Source organism: Dicentrarchus labrax, unplaced genomic scaffold (genome assembly GCF_905237075.1).
Source record: "Dicentrarchus labrax unplaced genomic scaffold, dlabrax2021, whole genome shotgun sequence".
Classification (NCBI taxonomy): domain Eukaryota; kingdom Metazoa; phylum Chordata; class Actinopteri; family Moronidae; genus Dicentrarchus; species Dicentrarchus labrax.
In genome coordinates, this window is record NW_026136713.1 from 18372916 (window position 1) to 18392979 (window position 20064).

The 20064-nt window shown below is 38.1% G+C and overlaps 2 protein-coding genes across 6 annotated transcripts in view; both read right to left on the minus strand.

Annotated features, from left to right (window-relative positions):
- Positions 1-1878: 1878 nt before the first annotated feature.
- Positions 1879-9895, minus strand: LOC127374114 (beta-1,3-galactosyltransferase 2). The gene is made up of 4 exons (XM_051419097.1): positions 9534-9895; positions 7078-7246; positions 5199-5465; positions 1879-3958 (listed from the first exon to the last, which is right to left on the minus strand). The coding sequence occupies exons 1-4, from the start codon at positions 9557-9559 to the stop codon at positions 3359-3361; spliced, it is 1062 nt and encodes a 353-aa protein (XP_051275057.1). The 5' UTR covers positions 9560-9895; the 3' UTR covers positions 1879-3358.
- A 3192-nt stretch (positions 9896-13087) lies between these two features.
- The window catches only part of il1rapl2 (interleukin 1 receptor accessory protein-like 2), a 363155-nt gene continuing 356178 nt past the window's right edge, over positions 13088-20064 (minus strand). For 2 of the 5 annotated variants that reach the window (XM_051419083.1, XM_051419084.1), the window contains 6 exons: positions 19407-19585; positions 19228-19305; positions 18991-19107; positions 16532-16654; positions 15735-15974; positions 13088-15266 (listed from right to left, as the gene is read on the minus strand). In XM_051419083.1, coding sequence (XP_051275043.1) covers positions 15168-15266; positions 15735-15974; positions 16532-16654; positions 18991-19107; positions 19228-19305; positions 19407-19585 — 836 coding nt within the window. In that variant the 3' untranslated portion in view covers positions 13088-15167. Of the gene's footprint in view, positions 15267-15531; positions 15563-15734; positions 15975-16531; positions 16655-18990; positions 19108-19227; positions 19306-19406; positions 19586-20064 lie in introns of all 5 variants that reach the window. The other 3 variants (XM_051419086.1, XM_051419085.1, XM_051419087.1) reach the window with 2 other exon arrangements.

Sequence of the window (20064 nt, forward strand, 5' to 3'; positions counted from 1 at the left end):
CTCCTCGACCAGACACTCGAACCCTCAGACCCATCAGTGTTGGAGGGGATTTGTAAAGCGAGTGATTTTAAAAGACACAAATAGTCAAAGACATGGGTTGACAGAGTGGCTGGAAGCAGAGCAGCAGAACATGCCCTAGAAAAGACAGAGTCTATCTTATTGCAGGCATTGTTAGTGTGTGGAGATGGGTTAGCTGAGGCCGCTCATAAAACATAACAGTTTAACCTTGCACCTGTCACAGCAGCTAGAGCAAAATGTCCTCACATTAGATTTTTACATTTCATTACATTTTCGTGATGCTTTTTATCCATTTGAGAATATTTGGTCCTTGTAAATATAGAAAAATCAAAAACACACAAACAGACACGCACAGCGTTGCTTCCCTTCCTGCAGATGCATGCTGAAGTGATTCTGACAGGCTGGCTGAGCATATCTCTTTATCTGACTCACTCAGTGTCTCTTTATCTGCCTTTCTCTCATGGAAGAACCTCATAATGTTTTTTTTAAAACTTCTATAATCAACCCCCCCCCAAAAGCATGTGACAGGACTTTTGGTCAGGCTAACAGACAGAATGGTCACGACCTTAACCCTTTGGGCATGCAGGAGGAAAATAATGAAGCTATAAAGTTATATAAATATACCTGTTTGTGACATTAAGCTCAAGGCTTGATAATATGACAAAAATAATCAGGTTGTCTCGCTGTCTCACACAAAAATAATATGATTATAGTATCTAGCAAGTCTACCTTTTTGCTCAATCTACCTAGTTACCACACATATATGTTTGATAGTAAAACCACATCAACATGTGATTGCAGGATAAGTGCTTATGTCCTTGTGTCCTGCTAGATGTATTTGTTTATTTTACAGCCAACATTTAAAATGTTCCACTCATAATCTTTCATTACCCACAACAGCACTCTCCTTTACTTTTTTCTGTTTTCTCATTAGCCCGCTTACCACAAGAGAGTGCTGTTGCTCATGTTTGCATTCCACTTAAATCATGGCTGACATTACTCTGTGTGTATAGTACGAGAAACACATAACAACAGGGCTGTTTGAGAGCTCTCTGAAAGTGATAACAGGAAGTAGCTTTCATAGAGGTTCATGTTTTAGTGGAGTGTTTTTTTTCTTTCTGCTTATGCATTGGTCTAAATGTCTGTTTTACAAATGACATGGAATCCGGTAACTCTTATTATTAAATTGAATTAGGAGAGATTTGCACAGAAAGGTGAAATCTGATTCTGACACCATATTTGATTTTCTTTGGTATTCTGATAAGGAGTCACTGCATTTACATGCTATTTATGCCTTTTGAGCTGTTCCTGTGAAGAGCAGGTCTGTGTCACAGTCTTAAATAACATAAGATAAGCTATACATAGGTTAATCAGTAGCCACAGAACGGCTTCAGTTACTGTTCACAAATCAGGAAATAGAAGACCAAGGTGTAAAAAACAGACACATATTTCATTCTTTGTTGTGTGCAGTGAGTAGAAAGAAAGAGGCGACAAAGAAAACTCACACAAAACACGCTAAACACTCACTAATATAAATTAGAACAGTGTTGATAATAAAAGGAGACAAAGTTAGAGGGGAAAGAGGCAAAAGAGGGAAAGTACTCATGTTTGAAAATCTCTCACCAATATTATGTAAAATACTCTTTCTCTAATATATGGATTCATTAACTTTTACAACCCAGGTCCTGCTCCCTCTGTAGATAAAGCCCATTCTAAGGTAATGAAAACTTATTTTCAGGTGATCATATACTAATGAAAACATACCTTTGAATATTATATTCAATTTCTGCCAATAGATCCTCCTAAATGTTACAGGAAAATAAAAAGTAGATATTTATATATGCATGATAAATTAAATGATTACATTACATACAGCTTTAATTAACATATTCATTGTCAAAATTAAAATTGTACATAAATTGGCAGTTGTACTATACTTTAGGATTACTAGGCTGGTAATCCTGTTGCAAAGACACATTTATAACTGCAACAACCTGCTCGCTTTATGTCATGACATCTGACATGCAATAAGCAGGGAATTACCACATCAAACCTCCACACACGTCACATTTTAGGCTGTGCAATACGGGTTAAGAAAACAAGTCACAGTTTCAGTGATGTAGGCCTACTACATTCTATATGTTATAGGCAAAAAGAAGACACGGATAGGTCAAATAACAAAAACAGCCTATAAACAGACAGATGTATGAGCATTGAATAAAAAACAGAATGTACCAGATTGCCTACACTCTTGTAGATAACCATAAATATCTGTGGAGAATTTCACAGAAATCCATCCATAGATTTCAATTTCAAATTTCAGTGCGATAGATGGCAATACATTTTCTGTTGATCAATTATTTTATTAATTAAGTAGAATTTTGAGACAGAACTTCTCAGAGAAGGGTTCAGCCTCAACAGAATGCGATCAAACTCTGCTCTGCTACACTATGGTCAGCATGCCTCATAACCTGCTGCAGCATGCTAAAATTAGCCCACATTCTGCACGCACTGTTGCTTTACATTGGTGAATCACAATAAAAATTCAACACGTCTATGTTTTTCCACTCATACAGCTGTAAGAGTAAAGAAACAGTACTGGACAATCGGAACAATGAATATCTGTACCAACTTTGGTGCACATCCATTAAGTAGATATAGATAAATAGATATTTCCCTGGATAAATAAAAACAGTGCTGGTGGCATCAAAAGTAAAAACCTCACCTGAGTTATTAGGATTAATCTTCTGGGGACATTGAATACTTGCAATATTTGCATTTCAGTAACTACAACAATTTATTTGCAGCCCACTGTGTGCTTGTGTGCATTTAAATACACTTTTAAGCAGCATTAGTGTACAGCTTCCTCTTCTTTCTGCAGTGAATGTCAGTCTTTCACATTTTGTGCTTGTCTTATCCTTGTAGATAAATCATCATTTGGCTTCCTGCTATTAAAGTTACCTTGGAAGTAGTATTTTCAAGAAGAAGAAAAATTACTTTATTCATCCCAAATAGGGAAATTGTAATTTAGAAGCTGATGACAGGAGCTTGAAGTGCAGACAACTCCATCGCTTGACTGTGGGTAACTGCTTACTTGCTGTGGTTATTTATTATCATCCTGCCAACTCATTCTCGTTTGCCAGGCATTTAAACCACAAGGCCACAAGACCGATTTTAAACAATGGTCTCAGTCCGAAAATCTTTGAATTATTTTCGTCTTTACAATCATCTGTGCAATCTTTGGAAACACATAGTATAGGCATACATTTAGCTTAACTTTAAAATGGGTACCTGTTTCACAATCTCTGTTGCGGTATCAACCAAGATTGAGACAGTAACACTAGAAACAAGACTTGTTTTGAGTCTGATATGTTTCCCATACATCTGAAAGCTGCTTAGAGTTCTGTAATATTGTTGTAATGACAGAGGTCCAATAACAGTTATATGTGAAATAAGGCGCAAATGCCTTGAACAAACCACCATGAGGAGGATCTGTCACTGCAATTCCCAAATGTCTCATACACAGTCCCACGTACACATCTTCAATGTAAACAGCTTTAACATGTTCAGATGCCTCCAGTATCCTCTTGGGTAAATCCAGCGAGAACACATAGCCTAGTCCCAGGACATACGGTGGGTACACCGACTCAGCAAAGGCAGAAACAGGTAGAAACCACTTGGAGTTGTGGTCTCTAAGAACAGCAGCACCCCTTGCCACCATTCCCGTCATGTAGAGATGTCGGGGGGCTTTCAAAAGTATGTCAACAAGTCTGTGGACATTAAGGAACATGTCAGAGTCGATCTTCATGGCATAGGAAGTGTTGGGGCAATGGGAGGTGAGCCATTCAAACATGACCATGGTTTTAATGGTCAGGTTATTGTAGCTGTCCAAGAAGTTACTCTGGAGAATATCATGATGTTTCTGGCTTTCCTGTAACACCTAGAGAAGGGGAAGATGGGAGACAATAGGCAGATCAGATTTCTTTGCTACTTCCAGTTGGAGCAGCAGAAACAAGAGCAGTGAGTTGCTTATTTACACATCCTGCCCATATGGAGGAACATTAGCACTGTTGTGGAGTTGTTTTTCTGTTCAACTTAAGTCCAATGTTAACTCTACTGGTACCAATTCCTGGGGGAAATACTTGGCTCATTAGCATTAAATTATTCACCGTCGCTAACTTTGACTGCCGTTTGGTGCTCGGCAGTTAGCGCACCATGGGTTTATCAGAGCATTTGATTAAAAACAGATGTCTGCTGCTGCTACGAACAGGGTTGATGACAGGAGTGAGACTGAACCAAAGTCGCTGGCCAAATCTGAAAAACACTGAAAAACTCTGTATGGTTGAGGGGTGATAATTGAGTGAGTTTGTCATTACGAGTGAGAGTGACTAAAATTGAATTGAATTGAATTGACTACATACCTTTAGAACAAGTTGAAACTTGCAATTACTAGCAATGTGCCTGGAACATTCTGAAACCCTGCCAGTTCACACCAGTGCAACTAGATCAACAGGAACAGTGTATCATTATCTGCATAGCAACGACTTTCCCCGCTCTAACTAGTGAAACTGGGAAATTGATGAGATGATCCTCTCTTTCCTTCGATCAAAACTCTGCTATTTCGACCAGCTGACAGTTAACCTACTTGACCAGCTGACTTCGCAACGATCCAAGTTGCTGCTGAAACTCGTGATGTGACTTACATTCTAAAACTAGCTTCTGGACATTTGACAAGCTGAGTTACATGCAATGTCATCAGCCGACATGAGTTGAGCTAAGACAGTTCATACCGCTGCAGCTTATCCCTGCAACAATCTAGAACCGTTTAGTCTCCTCGCAAATCTTTAGTCTGACAGTGTAGAAAGCAGTCTATCAAATTCTTCATTATTGCCATCATCCCAGATCATGCACAAAAAGGAGTTAAACCATCTCTAAATTGTACCCAAGCGCTCTCTGTAGTGCATTTTATTTGGCTGAAGCTATAACCTTACATTTCAACCTTCTTTGCTTTCTCTGCTCTTATTACCTTGTGAGTTTTATTTTCTCTGAAGCATCTGCTGCAGCTCATTCATGTTGGCCTATTTATTTTGCAAACAGCAAAAACAGAAATGCACTTGGATTTCAGTGAACCCCAGACTTTTCCCCTCTCTTGCTGTGTCTCTATAAATGAATCAACTCACTTGCTCCTTAAGGGGCTCTGACCCATCTTCCTCTTTGGATAGTCCAAGCAGAAAGTAGTGCCTGACCACTTGGCCCAGCACTGTTGTTTCTTTGCCCCATGTGTTGCGGATTGTGTCACGGGCCTCTCTGTTTTGGGGTGCGACTGGGATCAAAAGAACCAAGAATGGTCTTTCTTGCTGACATCTATTGGGTTCATCCAGTATGAAATGGTAGTGTTGTGGGTATGCCACAAAGTATTCTGAGGCTGTAGGGACAGCTGGTGCGACCTGTGAAAGCAGGGGTTGATATTTTCTGAAAATTGCACCACAATAGCACATACTTATTTTCTTGTCTACTCTATGATAATAGCTTCCTATAGAAAATCAAAATGGCTCAGACAAAAAGGCAAAGTAAATTTTTGCCTAGCAATGTATCTGTTGGACAGCGTCAGGCAAGTTCCATTAAAAAGGTAACAAATTTGAAACTAATTCTTAGCAATATTACTGTCTGTATTTCAGGTGGTAACGCCTACTTGACATAGTAAATAGAATAATATTACCGAAAATCTACTAGTAGTCTAATGCCTTATATTACTTTGTTACCGCTAAAAGTAATATATCACTGTATAACTCTGGTCTCATAGTTCACTGCAAACTCTTTCTGGCTCTTTCTGTTATTTTCCTCCAGTCTCTGTACATATGTAAAGTAGAATTATTAAAGCCCTAGGATCAACGTTGGGAACTAACACGTTACTTAAGAAGACGTTAGGTGGGAGGCAGCCTTTAAAGGACCAGTATGTAGGATTTAGTGGCATCTAGTTGTGTAGTGCAGATCGCAAAACCTTTGCTTCACCCTCCCCTTCCAAGCTCAAATGCAAAACTAAGGTGGCTGAAAATTGCACGGAAAATGTGAATGCAGTTGTCTAAAGCCAGTGTTTGGTTTGTCTTTACTGGGCTACTGAAACATAACGATTCCTGTATTCCTACAGAGCTTATTATAATCCATTTCTGCCAATAGAGCCTCCTAAATGTTATACACTGGACCTTTAAGAAAAAGGAAATATGCCTCCAAAGTGGTCGCATACTGTATTTTATGTGTTCTTAGTCAGCTTACTAACATTACCCACTGGTTAGCCGAAAGTCAGGAAAAACCTAGTTTTGCTATCAGGACTAATAGCTAGCTTAATATTAGCCATGCTTATGTTGAGTTAGCTGCTGTTGGTCATTGAAAAACCTCCAAATGTCTTTTTTTTCCTTTATACATGCGTTGAACGCAGAATGTGCGGAATGTGAATATTACCGGGCACCTTTTGACGGAGATGTGTTGAGTAACGATAATCAAGTGATACGTGGCCTAATTTAACCCGGTACTTTTTGTAATGTAATTAATCATTATCATAAGTAATTGATTACATTTTTCGAGTACAGTGCATCATAAACAAGAATATTTTGGTCAAGTTGTAACATATTACAATTCACACATCCTAGAGCAAAATAGGGCGTCAAAAATTCATAACGCATTCTGTGTGAACTCATCAATTGAGAAAATCTCCTGTATTCCACTTTACTACACTAAAAGCAATTTGCTAGCAGTGTATAATAATCTAAATACATATTTCATTTTCTTGCTTGAATTTTAAACAGCTATACATTAAACATTCGGTCTTGAACATCCAGACATTAAAAGTTATTGCTTAACCCAGACACATTTTCATGGTAACAGCAGCTTGATGAAATCAAACAAGAATCAGCATGTTAACAGTGATGTGCAACAGCTGATGACTCATCTAAATGACTTTTCCTATTATCAGATAAACCAGACAAAACAATATGTATGGATTTGTCTTTGTGATAACTGCCTTTGTTTCGAAATGAGAGAGAGGCCAGTAAACATACTTACACTGCTAACTTCCATTATGTTGTAATATCGGCTTGGCCTTAATGTCGAAAGGGTCAAAGACCAGTCTTGAAAGCTTGAACTGTAGAAGATTAACATTAAAGTTCCCATCATGAGGAATAGCATCAAAACACAGAACCATCGTCTAGCTCTTGTCCATGGAGTCTTTTCACTGCCAAGACAAAAGTGAAAATAGACATCTTTAATGCCCCTTAATTGCACATCAGAAGCACTTTACAACCATTACTGGATTGGGATCAGGAAGCACTTTGCTAATATTGCCTCTTCCTTGCCCAGTAATATGGGCCTTCCTCATTAGCTGTGATTTATGTTTAGACTGTTTAGAGCAAAGAAATTAGTCTACATGATCTGTATCCCTTAGGAACTACCTAAACCATGAAATGCTCTGGACTTACTGCAAGCACTCAAACATTTGTAGAGAAAAGTGGGATGCGTGTTAACACATTGGGAATATTGACGTGTAACTTGTTATTAGTGATATAGTTATTTCCTGCATAGCCCTAATGGTAAACAACCAATCGACCAACATAATGAAGAAGGTCCCAAACCACTGACAGGATGAATGTGCCACCCTGATCTATAGGTACAGATATGAACACTGCAGAAACCCTGGTCATGCTTCGGTATTTTGACACTTCCCTGTCTTCATTTATTGACGTCATAAAGCTGTAAGTCATGAGGAGGAGTAACTTATGGAAACGCTGTGTCATATCTTGGCTATAAAATACAGTTTACAGGTATGAATCATATTGTTAATCTTAATTGCTTTGCATTATACTATTATTTAGTATTTGAGCACATAGTGCTCATTTTCCTGTCACATGACTCTTGCTGGTGGTGTTGGTTAAAGTTTACAAGTCTGTGGTGAGCCTTTCAACTACAGAACAAGATTAGGACCATGTGAGTTTCAGTTTAAAAAAGTGCTAAACAGACAGACGTTAGCCACTGAGAGTTAATACTTTAACTAAGTACTTTAACAAATGTTTTTGAAGCGATTGAGAGAAAATCTATATTTATCTGCACCCCAACCTATTAGTAATTGAATTTATGTCAATATTACGTACATAAATAAAGAAATATGCCTATGAAATAAATAAATTAGGCAATGTATATATAAATAAATATACATATAAATACATATATAAATAGTTTTTTATTTAAAAAAGAATGTTCTTCATATGACTACTTTTATTTATTTGAGGGGACTTTGCCACATTTATTTCCCTCCTCTTTTTATCCTGCAGGGAGGACGTAAGCCAATGGGCCAGTTTTGGATTGTTAAAAATACGCTTTGTAATGGACTGCGGAAAAACATAATCTTTGACGACAGCTAGGGCAGCAAGCTGCATGGCTATCTGGGCTAACTAGCTAAAGGTAGCTACAGTTTACAGCAGTTAGTGGTAACTTCAGCAATATTTTGTGAATCACCAAGAGTAGAGGCAAAGCAGGCTATCACGAGCCAAAACCTGCAAGAAAACCACCTCTGTCTTGTGCTTTTGTTGGTTTCAGAGGCTGTGATCGGTCTGAATCTGAGATAACCATGCCACCCTAATTTGAAGGCAACAGATGGAAATAAAAAGAGCTGGGAAATAAATGGTCATTAGGAAAGAAAAGTACCCGGAAACAAATACATATGACATTAGGAAATAAAATAAAATAAAATAAATGGTCTCTGCATTTTGTTTTAATTAAAACTATATATTTTTGCAGTTCAATTCAGTTCAATTTTATTTGTATATCACCAATTCATAACAGAAGTTATCTCAGGACAGGTCTAGACTGTACTCCTTATAACATTTATTTATTGAACAATATTGACTATTTATTTATGTTTACATTTATTTATAAACTCTATTTATTGTGTAATTTGTTCATTCAGGATTTATTTTATAGCCATATTTATTTCATTAGCATGTATATATATATTTTAATACTGACATAAATGACATTCCATATAGTTGTTACCTTTTGTTGTCTGAGAGTTAAGAAACCTATTTCAATTTTTCACTTTTGAAATATGTGATTATAAAAAGATTAGAAAAGATTTAAAAACATGAATGTAATTATATAAATTTACCAAAATCCCCCGGTGGAAACTTCGATAAAATGTTAAAATGGGTCATTAATACAGAAATTACTGTTGTGTTTTTCTGCTGTGGAAAGCAGGAAAAAAGATTTACTTGATATTACAGCATTATCAGCTACAAGATGATATTAGCTTTTCTTGTTAAATACTCAATGAAACATTACGAGCACACAGTCAGATACAAAAAGTGAGCACTAATGTTTGTGAGGACTGAAGTCTCTACTGCAATCAGTCTGATCCATTTTAATAAGAGCCAGACATATTTCTCATAAAAGCTTTTATATTTAAGAACCTCATTGAGCTTGATGCTTTAAAGTCAATATAAATGAACTGAATTAAAATCTAGACTTACCAGTTGGAAATAGACTCGTCCAGCATTTTCGAAAGGTAGACAAAGATTTCCAATCCTACTGCTGTGACATATACAGCAGCTAACAGACAAACAGCAGGTAAAAAAAGAGGATGTTGCTGTTGAAGTCTACTTTAACCATCTGCACTGTGGTTTGTGGTAGAATGTGTCAGACAACTGCACCAGGCATCCCGAACAGACATCACGCTGCTCTGAAAAAATACATGTGCTGTCCACCAGTGCAACATTGTAAGATGAATGCTGCTGCTGAATATGCTACATTTGACGAGCCTGCTGAAGGTGTTTTAGGTAGATGTACATGGCTCAACATGACTTGTGGTTAACTTTGAATCATTATTGCACGCTGTCAGCTGATTTTCTGTCTACTTACTGTTGCAATTTTTGTAGCTCAGTTGAAACAGTTTCAGTTAATGTAATGTTTTGATGTTTTTGACGATATAAAATAGAGTAGAAACACCTTTATAATAGGACACACTTGTTTTAAAATAAAAGCATTCCAGCGAGGGGAAGATATTTACAGTATGCATCTCTAACTGGTGGGAAGCTTTTGAGTGTGAAACAAAGTGTTGCGTTTGTGTTAACAGCAAGCAGAAGCAACAATGAACAATCAGGAAATGGAAGCAAATGAAAAGTAAACAAACAGGGATGTTATAATGTTATTAATGAAATAGTAATAAATAATATATTTAAATATCTAAATAATTCTAGCCATGCTCTCTTTTCAGTACAGGTCAACACATCATTTAAAGAAATGTTGAGTTAGAAAAAGGATTTGTGGGCTTCTCAAGCAATCATTATTCAAAATATGTGTTGTATATCTGGAGTCATTTAACATGCTAATACCTGGTTCCAGCAGGATCCACTTCTTTGTTTTGAATGTTGGTGGTGATGTTACACATTACTAATACCGTTAATCCTACTTACTATCTGCACTGTGAAGAGACATTTCCTTTCCATTTCATTTGTGCAATCATGGTATCTACAGGATCTGAGTAATGTCTATATTCTCAGAAGTATTACCTCATTACTGATGAAGCTAAATGTGATCTGCATACGTTTTTCTTGGAACATTTACGATAACATGGGAGTTTCTTGAGCTGACATGGTCGGGGGATATTATATCATATTTTTGGATGGTCCCTGTTGTTCTTCTACTGCCTCAGTTTCATTTGACTTCACTGCATTGTACAACGTCTGCCAACATTACATTTCAATTGAAATGTTTTTGTATTTTTTAATACATTTTTGTTTTACGTAGTCATGTTCATGAACGTAGCACATGCATACATCCATGATTAGTTACAAGCTAAAACGTGATGGTGAAATAGTAAGAGGAGATAAAATGAATGGTTAAAAAACAATCATGGCTCCAAACAGGAACTATTAGAAAGAGAAGTGTGGACCAGAAGTACCCCTTTCCCACCAAATTAGCTCTGGTTTTTGAACCTGCCCACCCAAAGCTGGGGTCTGCTCAAGGTTTCTGTACTGTCGCCAAGTCCTTGCTCATGGTGGGAATTGTTGGGTTTCTGTAAATAATTTGATTTGAGTGCTCTATTTGAAAAGTGTCCTGAGATAAGTTCTGTTAGGATTTGGCGCTATACAAATGAAACTGAAACTGATTGATCCAGAAAATACACTTATTAGGAATAAAGATGTGTGAACTTCCTGTAGCTTAATATGGTCAGCCTACGCTACTCGTCATAATGGTACTTGGAGAGCCTAATATTTTCTGAGGTGGTGTAAAAAGTTTGAGAAACACTGACGTAGGTGATCCCCTGACTGTTCCTCTAGCACCATCACAAGGTAAATTTGTCCAGTACTACACTTGCTGCTGCAGTTTTTTGTGTTTTGTGCTAATAAGCAAACGCTAAAGCTGAACTAATATGGTGAACGTGGTAAAAATTACACCCGCTAAACATCAGCAAGTTCAAAACTGCCATTGAGAGCATATCAGCATCCCAATATTAGTTCCCGTATTTCTTAATGCACCTGAAACCACCCTTACGTACCCACCATGGACACAACATTCTCAAAAGAAAATGCAATTATCCAGATGCAACAGACTCCAGTTCCTTGGCCAGCCAGGTCATATAGGCCCCAGAACTGTCAGTGCCTGCCCGATTCCCCGGTTCTGGCTCTCTTTTTCTATTCACAAAACCTCCCACATGTGAGTTTCCCTTTTAAGAGCCACATTATCTCTGACTGTGCAGTAAGCCTATTTACCTTGTTGGCAGTTTGCAAAACATTACATATAGCCTTTCAGTGTACAATACTCATTCTGAGCAGGCTGTTTTTATTATTGTACTGTGTATTTGTTGTCTTTTGGCAATGTACATTGCAGGTTACTTTGTGAGCCGGCAGAAGTTCTCTATTTCATTTTTCACCAGTAGCAGAGAAATTTCCACAACACCACACAACCACGTCTCATCACAGCTGTGGGACCTACAGACGTGGTGAAATCAAATGTACTTCCCTACATGCTATTGTCTGACAAGCAGTCAGTCTAGACACCCACTGGTCTAATTTGTTTCTGCACACATTTTTTTTTCTCATTGAACCTAGTAACTAGGCTAAACCATGTTTCTATATTCATTATGTATAACTTTTTTTTATTAAGTGTTGTTAAGTGCAACTGCTTAACATAGCAGACTCTGAAGAGGATCCACTCCCTATGTAGATAAAAACGGCTCATTCTTGGGGAACAAAAACACGATTCTTATTTTCAGGTGATTATACACTAATGAAAAAATACCTATGAATATTACATATCAATTTCTCCATAATCTTATAAACTGGACCTTTCAAGAAATTATGCAACATTTTGGGAAATCCGTTTGCATGCTCACTTTTTGATTTTGAGAGTTAGGTGTGAACTTCAGTACCACTATCACGTATGTAAATCTGGGAGCTATGGCATAGGTGATTAGCCTAGTTTACCCAAAGACTGGAAGCAGGGGAAAACAATTTCTATTTGTGTAAGAACTAAACTGGTGAGATACAATGAGTTAATTAGTGGAATTTAGAGGAGATGGTAGGCACATTATTTATTTTCTTCAACGAGGAACGCCTACTGTTGTCTGAAAACTGAAAAATGGGTGAGAAAACGCGAGCTGTGTTTTTTGGGCAACTTTATAAAACACACTGCGGAAGAATGTCAGCAGAAGCACATAGCAGCAGCTGTTCTGTCAATCACTCTGGTCTGTATCGAGGCCATGCCCCCTAAAGTGTCCTTTGCAGGTATCTGATGCTAGAAAGAGGGAGCTAGCAGAACTGAAAAGTGTAGTTCCACTTTCAGTACTTAGGCATTATTAGGAAATCCAAATGACTGTGAGTGTAGAGGAAGTGGGCTGGGAAGGAGCTGGAACCTTGAGTGTGTGTGGACCATTACAGATGAGAAAGATGGCAGTTGGAAAAAAAGGAAACACCTTGCAGAAAATCTGCAAGAAACACAAAATTAAAACAGACAAGGAGAAACTGGGGAAAAAGCAGAGGAAATAAGAAATAACAGTTAGGTCAGACGACAGGCATCCAAAATGTACAAAACAACTCATATGATTTTTATTTGCTCTCAGTTAAATTATTTCAACCAATATATCCAAAGAATAGTCAAAGAAATCAGAAACCAAAAGACAACCACTATACTGTATATTGCCATTGAATATAACAACTCAAATAATTAATTATTGTATCAAACAATCTCAAATATCCAGAATTCATTGGTTCTAATAAGACAATGACAGTACCTTTGTGTAAATTCAAAACATTACTCACTTTGCTTAAATATTATGGTAATAATCTTGGTTTCTTAAAGCTCACAAAGAATAATGTGGTCTGGTTCAACTTGGAGTCCGGCTTTTATGCAGTGAAGCCCCCTTCGGCTGACTGGTAGTGGTCTCGATTCCAGAGTGACAGGCTCAAAACATCAGTCCGTTAGCAGGGTTGTACTGCCATGAGCATCCATTCATCCATCCATGTATCTATTTATCTATCATCCATCCATTCCATCCATCCACTGATGAAAATAGGAACTGAATGAAAGCAAAAAGGGGGTCTGGGTCTCACACACTTAATGTGGGTGTTAACAGAAATTGCAGGGAACAAATCACTGTCATGTATAGGTCTATGCAAGTTATGGAAGCTGTACAGAGATTATTGTAACAAACAAACATTAAGAACAAAGCCTGGCAACCTTCTAAGAGGATAAAACTCTTAAATAAAACAAAATAAATAATAAAAATGTTTTTGGAGGGACACCTCCTTTTTTCCCTTTATCAGTTTTTATCATTACTTCATGGCCCGACAGAAAACAAATATACTGTATCAACATAAGACGATTATTCTCCTCCATATTAAAAGAGGCTGCGAGAAATGATTGTGTCATTTACTCTTTTATCTATGTTTATTTGATTATTTTTTTTTATCTAAATGGGTGGTCATGCAAATAGAAAAAGCCAAGTCCTTTATGCTTTCAGCTTGATGGTGAAAGTTGGTAGGTCAACTCTTGGCCAGTCCACCTCTTGATGAGTTGACTAGTTGCTGATTACTGGGTTACAAGGTGATGAGCTGGCTGGTTTGCAGTCTCATGGTGCCTTTTAGCATCCTCCTAGCTCAAGAAGTAACTAACCTTTTAGTCAGCTAGTTTTAACAATTAGCTATGTTTCCATATACACCAGCGAACTGTGCTTTCTCAGTAATTAGGTTTAGCAATTGCTTTATGCATCACTTCTTTTTGTCTATCTATTCTTGCTGGAATCCATTTCTTTTATGTCAACCATTTTAGCTTCTAAGAGCCAAACCAGGTAGCAAGCTGGCTAGCTAGCCACCTATTGTATTTCAAGAGGTTGACTTGTTGTTTTAAGGTGAACTGGTATTCCAAAATCATTGCTTGAAGTCTGCCTTGGTTATTGATAAGCCACCTAGTCAACAGGTAGATTATGAGAACTCAGATCGACTGGCATTCGGAGATTACGCTACTTTTGTTTTTCAGTCGACCAATATTTCCGAGTAGTTTACCAATCAACTGGTTTTCCAGGTACACAGCTGGTGTGTGAGCAGACTGCAATTACGAGATACTCCAAGGTCCAAATCCGTAGCTTGTTCAACGAATTAAAAAGAACTCCTGTCTGTGGATACCTACTCACTGTTTAAGTACCGTGGATCTTTCACTGACTTTTCCAGTTCATTACATCCACATGTCCATACTTGTCTACAAACTCTCTGCAGCAGTCAAATGCGTGTGACCAATCGTGTTGTGTAAGAGGGCTCCTTTCCAATGGTCATGGCCACACACCTTACATATCAGGTTGTATCAGTCTGTAACCAGTTGGTAGGTCCAAAACCAGTGTACAATCAGTATTGTAATCTGTCTGTGAGCAGTCTGCAGCCAGTATACCAATGTGAATCCAAGGCTTATACAGTCTTCAAGCAGTCCTTTGTTCACACAATGGGATAAAGTGGCCCAAAACTTGTCTGCAGGCAGTCCTGGTAGCCAAGGCTGTACACGGTCCAAAAAACCCAATGAAAAGCAGTTGACCAACCAGCCTATCCCATGTCCGAAGCCAGTGTAAAAGCAGTCTGTAAACCGGACTATTATCCAGTACCAGTTGAGCAGTCCTTCTACCAGATGTCAGAGCTTAGTTCTCTGCTGGTGAGCGGTACGAAGGTGCTGTTCAGGTGGAGTTCTGGCTTCTTCCCAAGCGTACTGCTCTGAGGCCCCTGGAAAAAACACAGCACGGTGATTAGCAGGAATCTCCCCCACACGACAACTCCTAGCCAAAATCTACAATTAAAAAGGGAAAACAGGGACTGCATTCTACAGTATATACAGTACTACTGCATGCCAATAGTCCACCATGCCTCATATATAAAAACTATATTGCATATGACAGCTATTTCCCAGTCTGTTAAAATAAATAAAAAATTTAGGCTGGATAATATGAAGATACTATTTTCTTTCTACATTTCTTCTATCCAAACAGACCTCTTGTTCCCCAGTGAACTGCTCTGAACCCCTGGGGAGAAAAGAGGGGTTTTATTTTTAATGCGTTTAAACTCTGAGAACATGCACATAAACAACAGCATGGATATTCAAGAAAAGGATACACTGTGTAGATGTTGGATGCTAGAAACTAACAAGGAACTGCAAAAAAAACATAAAATAAGTGGCGCTGTCTTTTCTCCCACCTGTCCATTCAGCAGTGTCATAGGGATGTTGCAATAGACGTGGCGCCCCCCGGGACCCAGAGTGGAGAACTGCACGGTGGAAGGCGGTGGGAGGGGAGGTGACAGGGAGGAAGGCTGTGGAGGAAGCTGGAACTCGTAGCTACGGCAGAAATGTCTCATTTGGGCTGCTGTAGCAGTATGACCACCTCCCAGCGGCAAGGTCATCTGGTTGTAGTCGGGGATCTCTGTCGCCAGGGCAACCTGGGGTGAGAGAACATGACTTCTTGCTAACTTTGATCACCTCAAGTATTATTTCGAGCAGTTAAACCTTATACCTGCACTAGGACCTGCGGGGTGGGGGTGTTTCAGCACTTGTTTTAAGGTGAACTTAATTATTTATTAGCAATACATTTGGTCCTCCAGTCGTATGGAAAAACCATAATATTCTGTGTTGTCTGTGCCTGCTACACATCATTGCAATTATTTTGCATCAGTTACGAATTTAAATTATTTTGTTACCCAAAAAAAGACTGCTTTAAACTCTGGTCACAGCTATAGGCCTAAAATCCTATAGCCTACCACACCCGTGCTGTACAGATCACGGTACAACATATCTTAACAAAATGCTCATGTTCTACGGCTTCAAAATACGTTATTTACAATATTTTGGTAGATTATATAAGTTAGTCTAATGTTGTGTCCTTGAATAGTAGTGTGAAAGCGAAATCTGTGTATATGTCATTACTACCTAACACCACTAGATTCAACAACACTGAGTAACAACATCCGTTTAAAGTAATACGCATGCAACAGCTGACCTGATGATGTCCATGCCGACTATCATTAGGGGGCACCAGGGAGGCTGAGGTGGTTGTCATGGCAATGGTGGAGACGGTGGTCTGTAGGTCACCAAAGAGGCCCTGTTCACCGGAGTCCATCACCTGTTAACACAGAAACAAAATTATACGGCGTTCACTGTGCAGACTGTGATAGAGATACTCTATGTTTTTCTTATCTTATTATCCGACTGACAAGTGTTGTCTTTGTAGACAGAGCCATATATCCTGCTGCTGTAAATACTCACTGGAGCACCAAATGTGTATTAATCTGCGGCTGAAAATAGTCCAACAAAAACATGATGTACTATTGTTTGAGTAAGATTTAAAAAAAAAAACTACAGTGTTAGAAAATGATTCAGACTTAAAACTTAATAGAATAGAAGACTTAGTAGAACTATGCATCTGTTTATATACAGTAGATATCATATATAGATTATATGATTATATACTATCACGTGTCAGTTTTTGGATTTATGCACAGCTAGAAAAAAATCTGAATACCACCTTATAGCCTTAACCTTTAATTGGATTGAGTTAATATGAGTTATGTTCACGTTCACTGTGCAGGATTTTATCGTTATACTATATTTTTGTAAGTTAGTCTTAAAACACATTTCATTTAAAGTGCAGTAGTTGCCACAGATGTATTATGTATATAGTATGTTCAAAGAAAATAGCGTTGACAGTGATATGACTAAACCATCAATTACTGACAGCAACAAAAAAAGGGCTAATTTATAGCCTTTGTTTCCTTTGTCCTGAACCATTTTGCTAAAGTTCACTTTGTTGCATTTATGTATTTGGTTTATCTAGGTTATCACTGTCCAATTTAAAGTGAACTAGGACAGGTAAACAAAAGTAACATGGATTTAGGCCCGCCATAAAATGTCATCCTCCAAGGTTGGGGATGTTGATGGTGGTGAGGGGTCATAACACACCTGATTGCCATTCAGTGTATGTTACTGAGCATGATGGATGGCTTAAATTCTTCAGCATTCTTGTGCAATTTTTCAAAAAGTTAGGAAGTGTGTTCCTTGGCCCATAAATTGAAGAGGCATTTCACCCTTTCTTGGCTTCATTGTGCTATATCAGGCTTTCTAAGCATGAATAACTGCAGACTATCAGATGCCAATGTCTATCCACTTAAACTCAGAAAGGCCTGAAATTTGGGGTTGTTCTATGTGTGGTGTTTTTTTGGGCACTTTGTGAGTTTGTTCTCAGCTGGCCTAACGAATAAAACTAAAGGAGTAAACATTACAAAGTTTGACTAATCTGTTCCATACATAAAGAATATATACTCTTATTTCACTGTTAAACTGAAATCACATAATAAGCAGCAAAATAAAGACCCAAAACGGCTAATTTCCATTCGATAATACTCTTATTATCATTGTCAAAATTCTACTACATGAATTGTTAAGGCACTGAAGGACATTAAGATGATACTCTCCCATCTGTTACAGTTACACAGTTATCTCTGTATTTGTATCTCAATTATTATTCTCCAGTACCAAGCAGCATGACAACATCTCTTTGCTAATCAGGGCACATACCACCTGAGGTGTTAACACATGGTAAACGCATACACATTTCTCCCCACTGTGATTCAGATTTTCATACATTACCTGTATTTAGCAGACATTTCAAAGGCCACCTGGTTGTTGTGAATGTATGCACCTCGGGGGAGCATAAGTAAATACGCAGACTAAATTTCCAATGCAATTTTTTCGCACTCGCAGACACTATCCTAGTGGTTTCAACCTTTTTCCTTAAGGGACCTCTTTGCTATCATTACATAAACTGACAGCCCCTGACTAAGTGACATATTATATGTATATTTCATATTCTATTTAATGCATAACAGTACAGATCAACTGATAAACTGTACAATTAAACCAAACATTGAACACAATTACTGCAGGAAGTCTGTGTTAAATGAGAGATCTGGATGGATATTGAGCAGATTATTTCCTGTGAATTTTGCATCAGAGAGGAATCTTTCTGATATTTTAAGGGACCTTTTATAAAATTCTCTGTCTGTATTATGTATTTTTGTGTTTACATACTTTTTTTTTACTTTTCTAATGCAGAATAAGGCTGTTTAGCAGAGTGAAGGCTTCATGCACTTCATGTTCAGGTCTTCACCGTGCTCTAATCCTGTTTATATCTTAAATAATAATTAAAACTTTTTTCTTCACAGAAATTAGGTTGGGAACCATTCTTCACTATAGTGAGAGTATGACCCATGAGTAGATGGAAAAGGATTTCATTATTCTTTCAGGCAGGCAAATTGAATCTGTCTTATGCATAAGAAAAGTAAAACTGCACTTATTATTATTATTATAGCATTTCTTTTGGTAGCTAATGTTAAGGTTTGTGATTTTGCTCAAACAAACAGTGCCAGTGTGTACATGACTGTGGAAAACTTGGCAGTGTACCTGGCGTCTGGACAGTGTCTCTCTGCGTTTAGCAGGCATCTCATAGACCACCTGTTTCCAAAACTTAGATGACAGCTCATTGCTCTTAGGACCCCTCCACTTGATGATGGATAAAACCTGCAGGGAGGAGAAGAGAGATTGTTTTTGTTATTGCTTTAGTCTCCTGCTGTCTAATGTCACCCTTCAGATTACACCCTTCTTCCCTCCCTCCCTTTAATCATCACTCTCTCTGCATACCTTGATTGTATGCTTAAGTGCTTCCACCTCTTGGTAGTTGATGACATTCTTCAGGTCTGCACACTCTATCATGATCACCTGGACACACAGAGACGCACAGGTAGAGGTGTTTAATTGTGATAAAGCCGGAAAAGTTGAGGACACGTTATAGATTTCCCGTTTTACTTCCCAGATCACACCTTGATCTCCCCAGTCACCAGCATGGAGTGCAGGCGTGTCTCTATCTGGAAGATGCTCCACCCTCTTTTGGCGACAAACTCTGGAGTCAGAACGATAATCAGACGTCTGCTCTGTTCCACGCTACGAGCCAAGTCCTCAATGTAGGCTGGGAGACACAGACATGGGGACCAAGTTAACGCTAAAAAGAGCAGGAAGAAAGTCAGAATGAAGAGAGTAAAAGTGTTCTGGTTTTTCTTTACATCAACCTAGTGTCTGTGAGTTAAGAATGTCTTTAACCTAGCTAGCAAAAAAGCAAAGGGGGAAAAGCTAGTCAGATCTGTCTAGACTGAAAACCTGTACATACAAGTAAAATGTATTTGCATTTGCAGCTATAAAGGTTATTGTGCACTATAACTATTTCCTGCCAGACAACAGCTGGGTGCAGTGGACTGTCGCTTCCTCATGTGTCATAACAGTCAAGGAAGTTACCACACACATGTAGTGTATGTGTCCTGAGATAACTTCTGTTATGAACTGGCGCTATACAAATAAAATTGAATTGAATTGAATAGTGTTGCTGCTAGGTGGATTTGTTTTTGCTGAACTTGCACGCACATCTTGACTTTAGGATATATTGTAACTTCACACATAATGCAAATAAATTAACATAACATACAT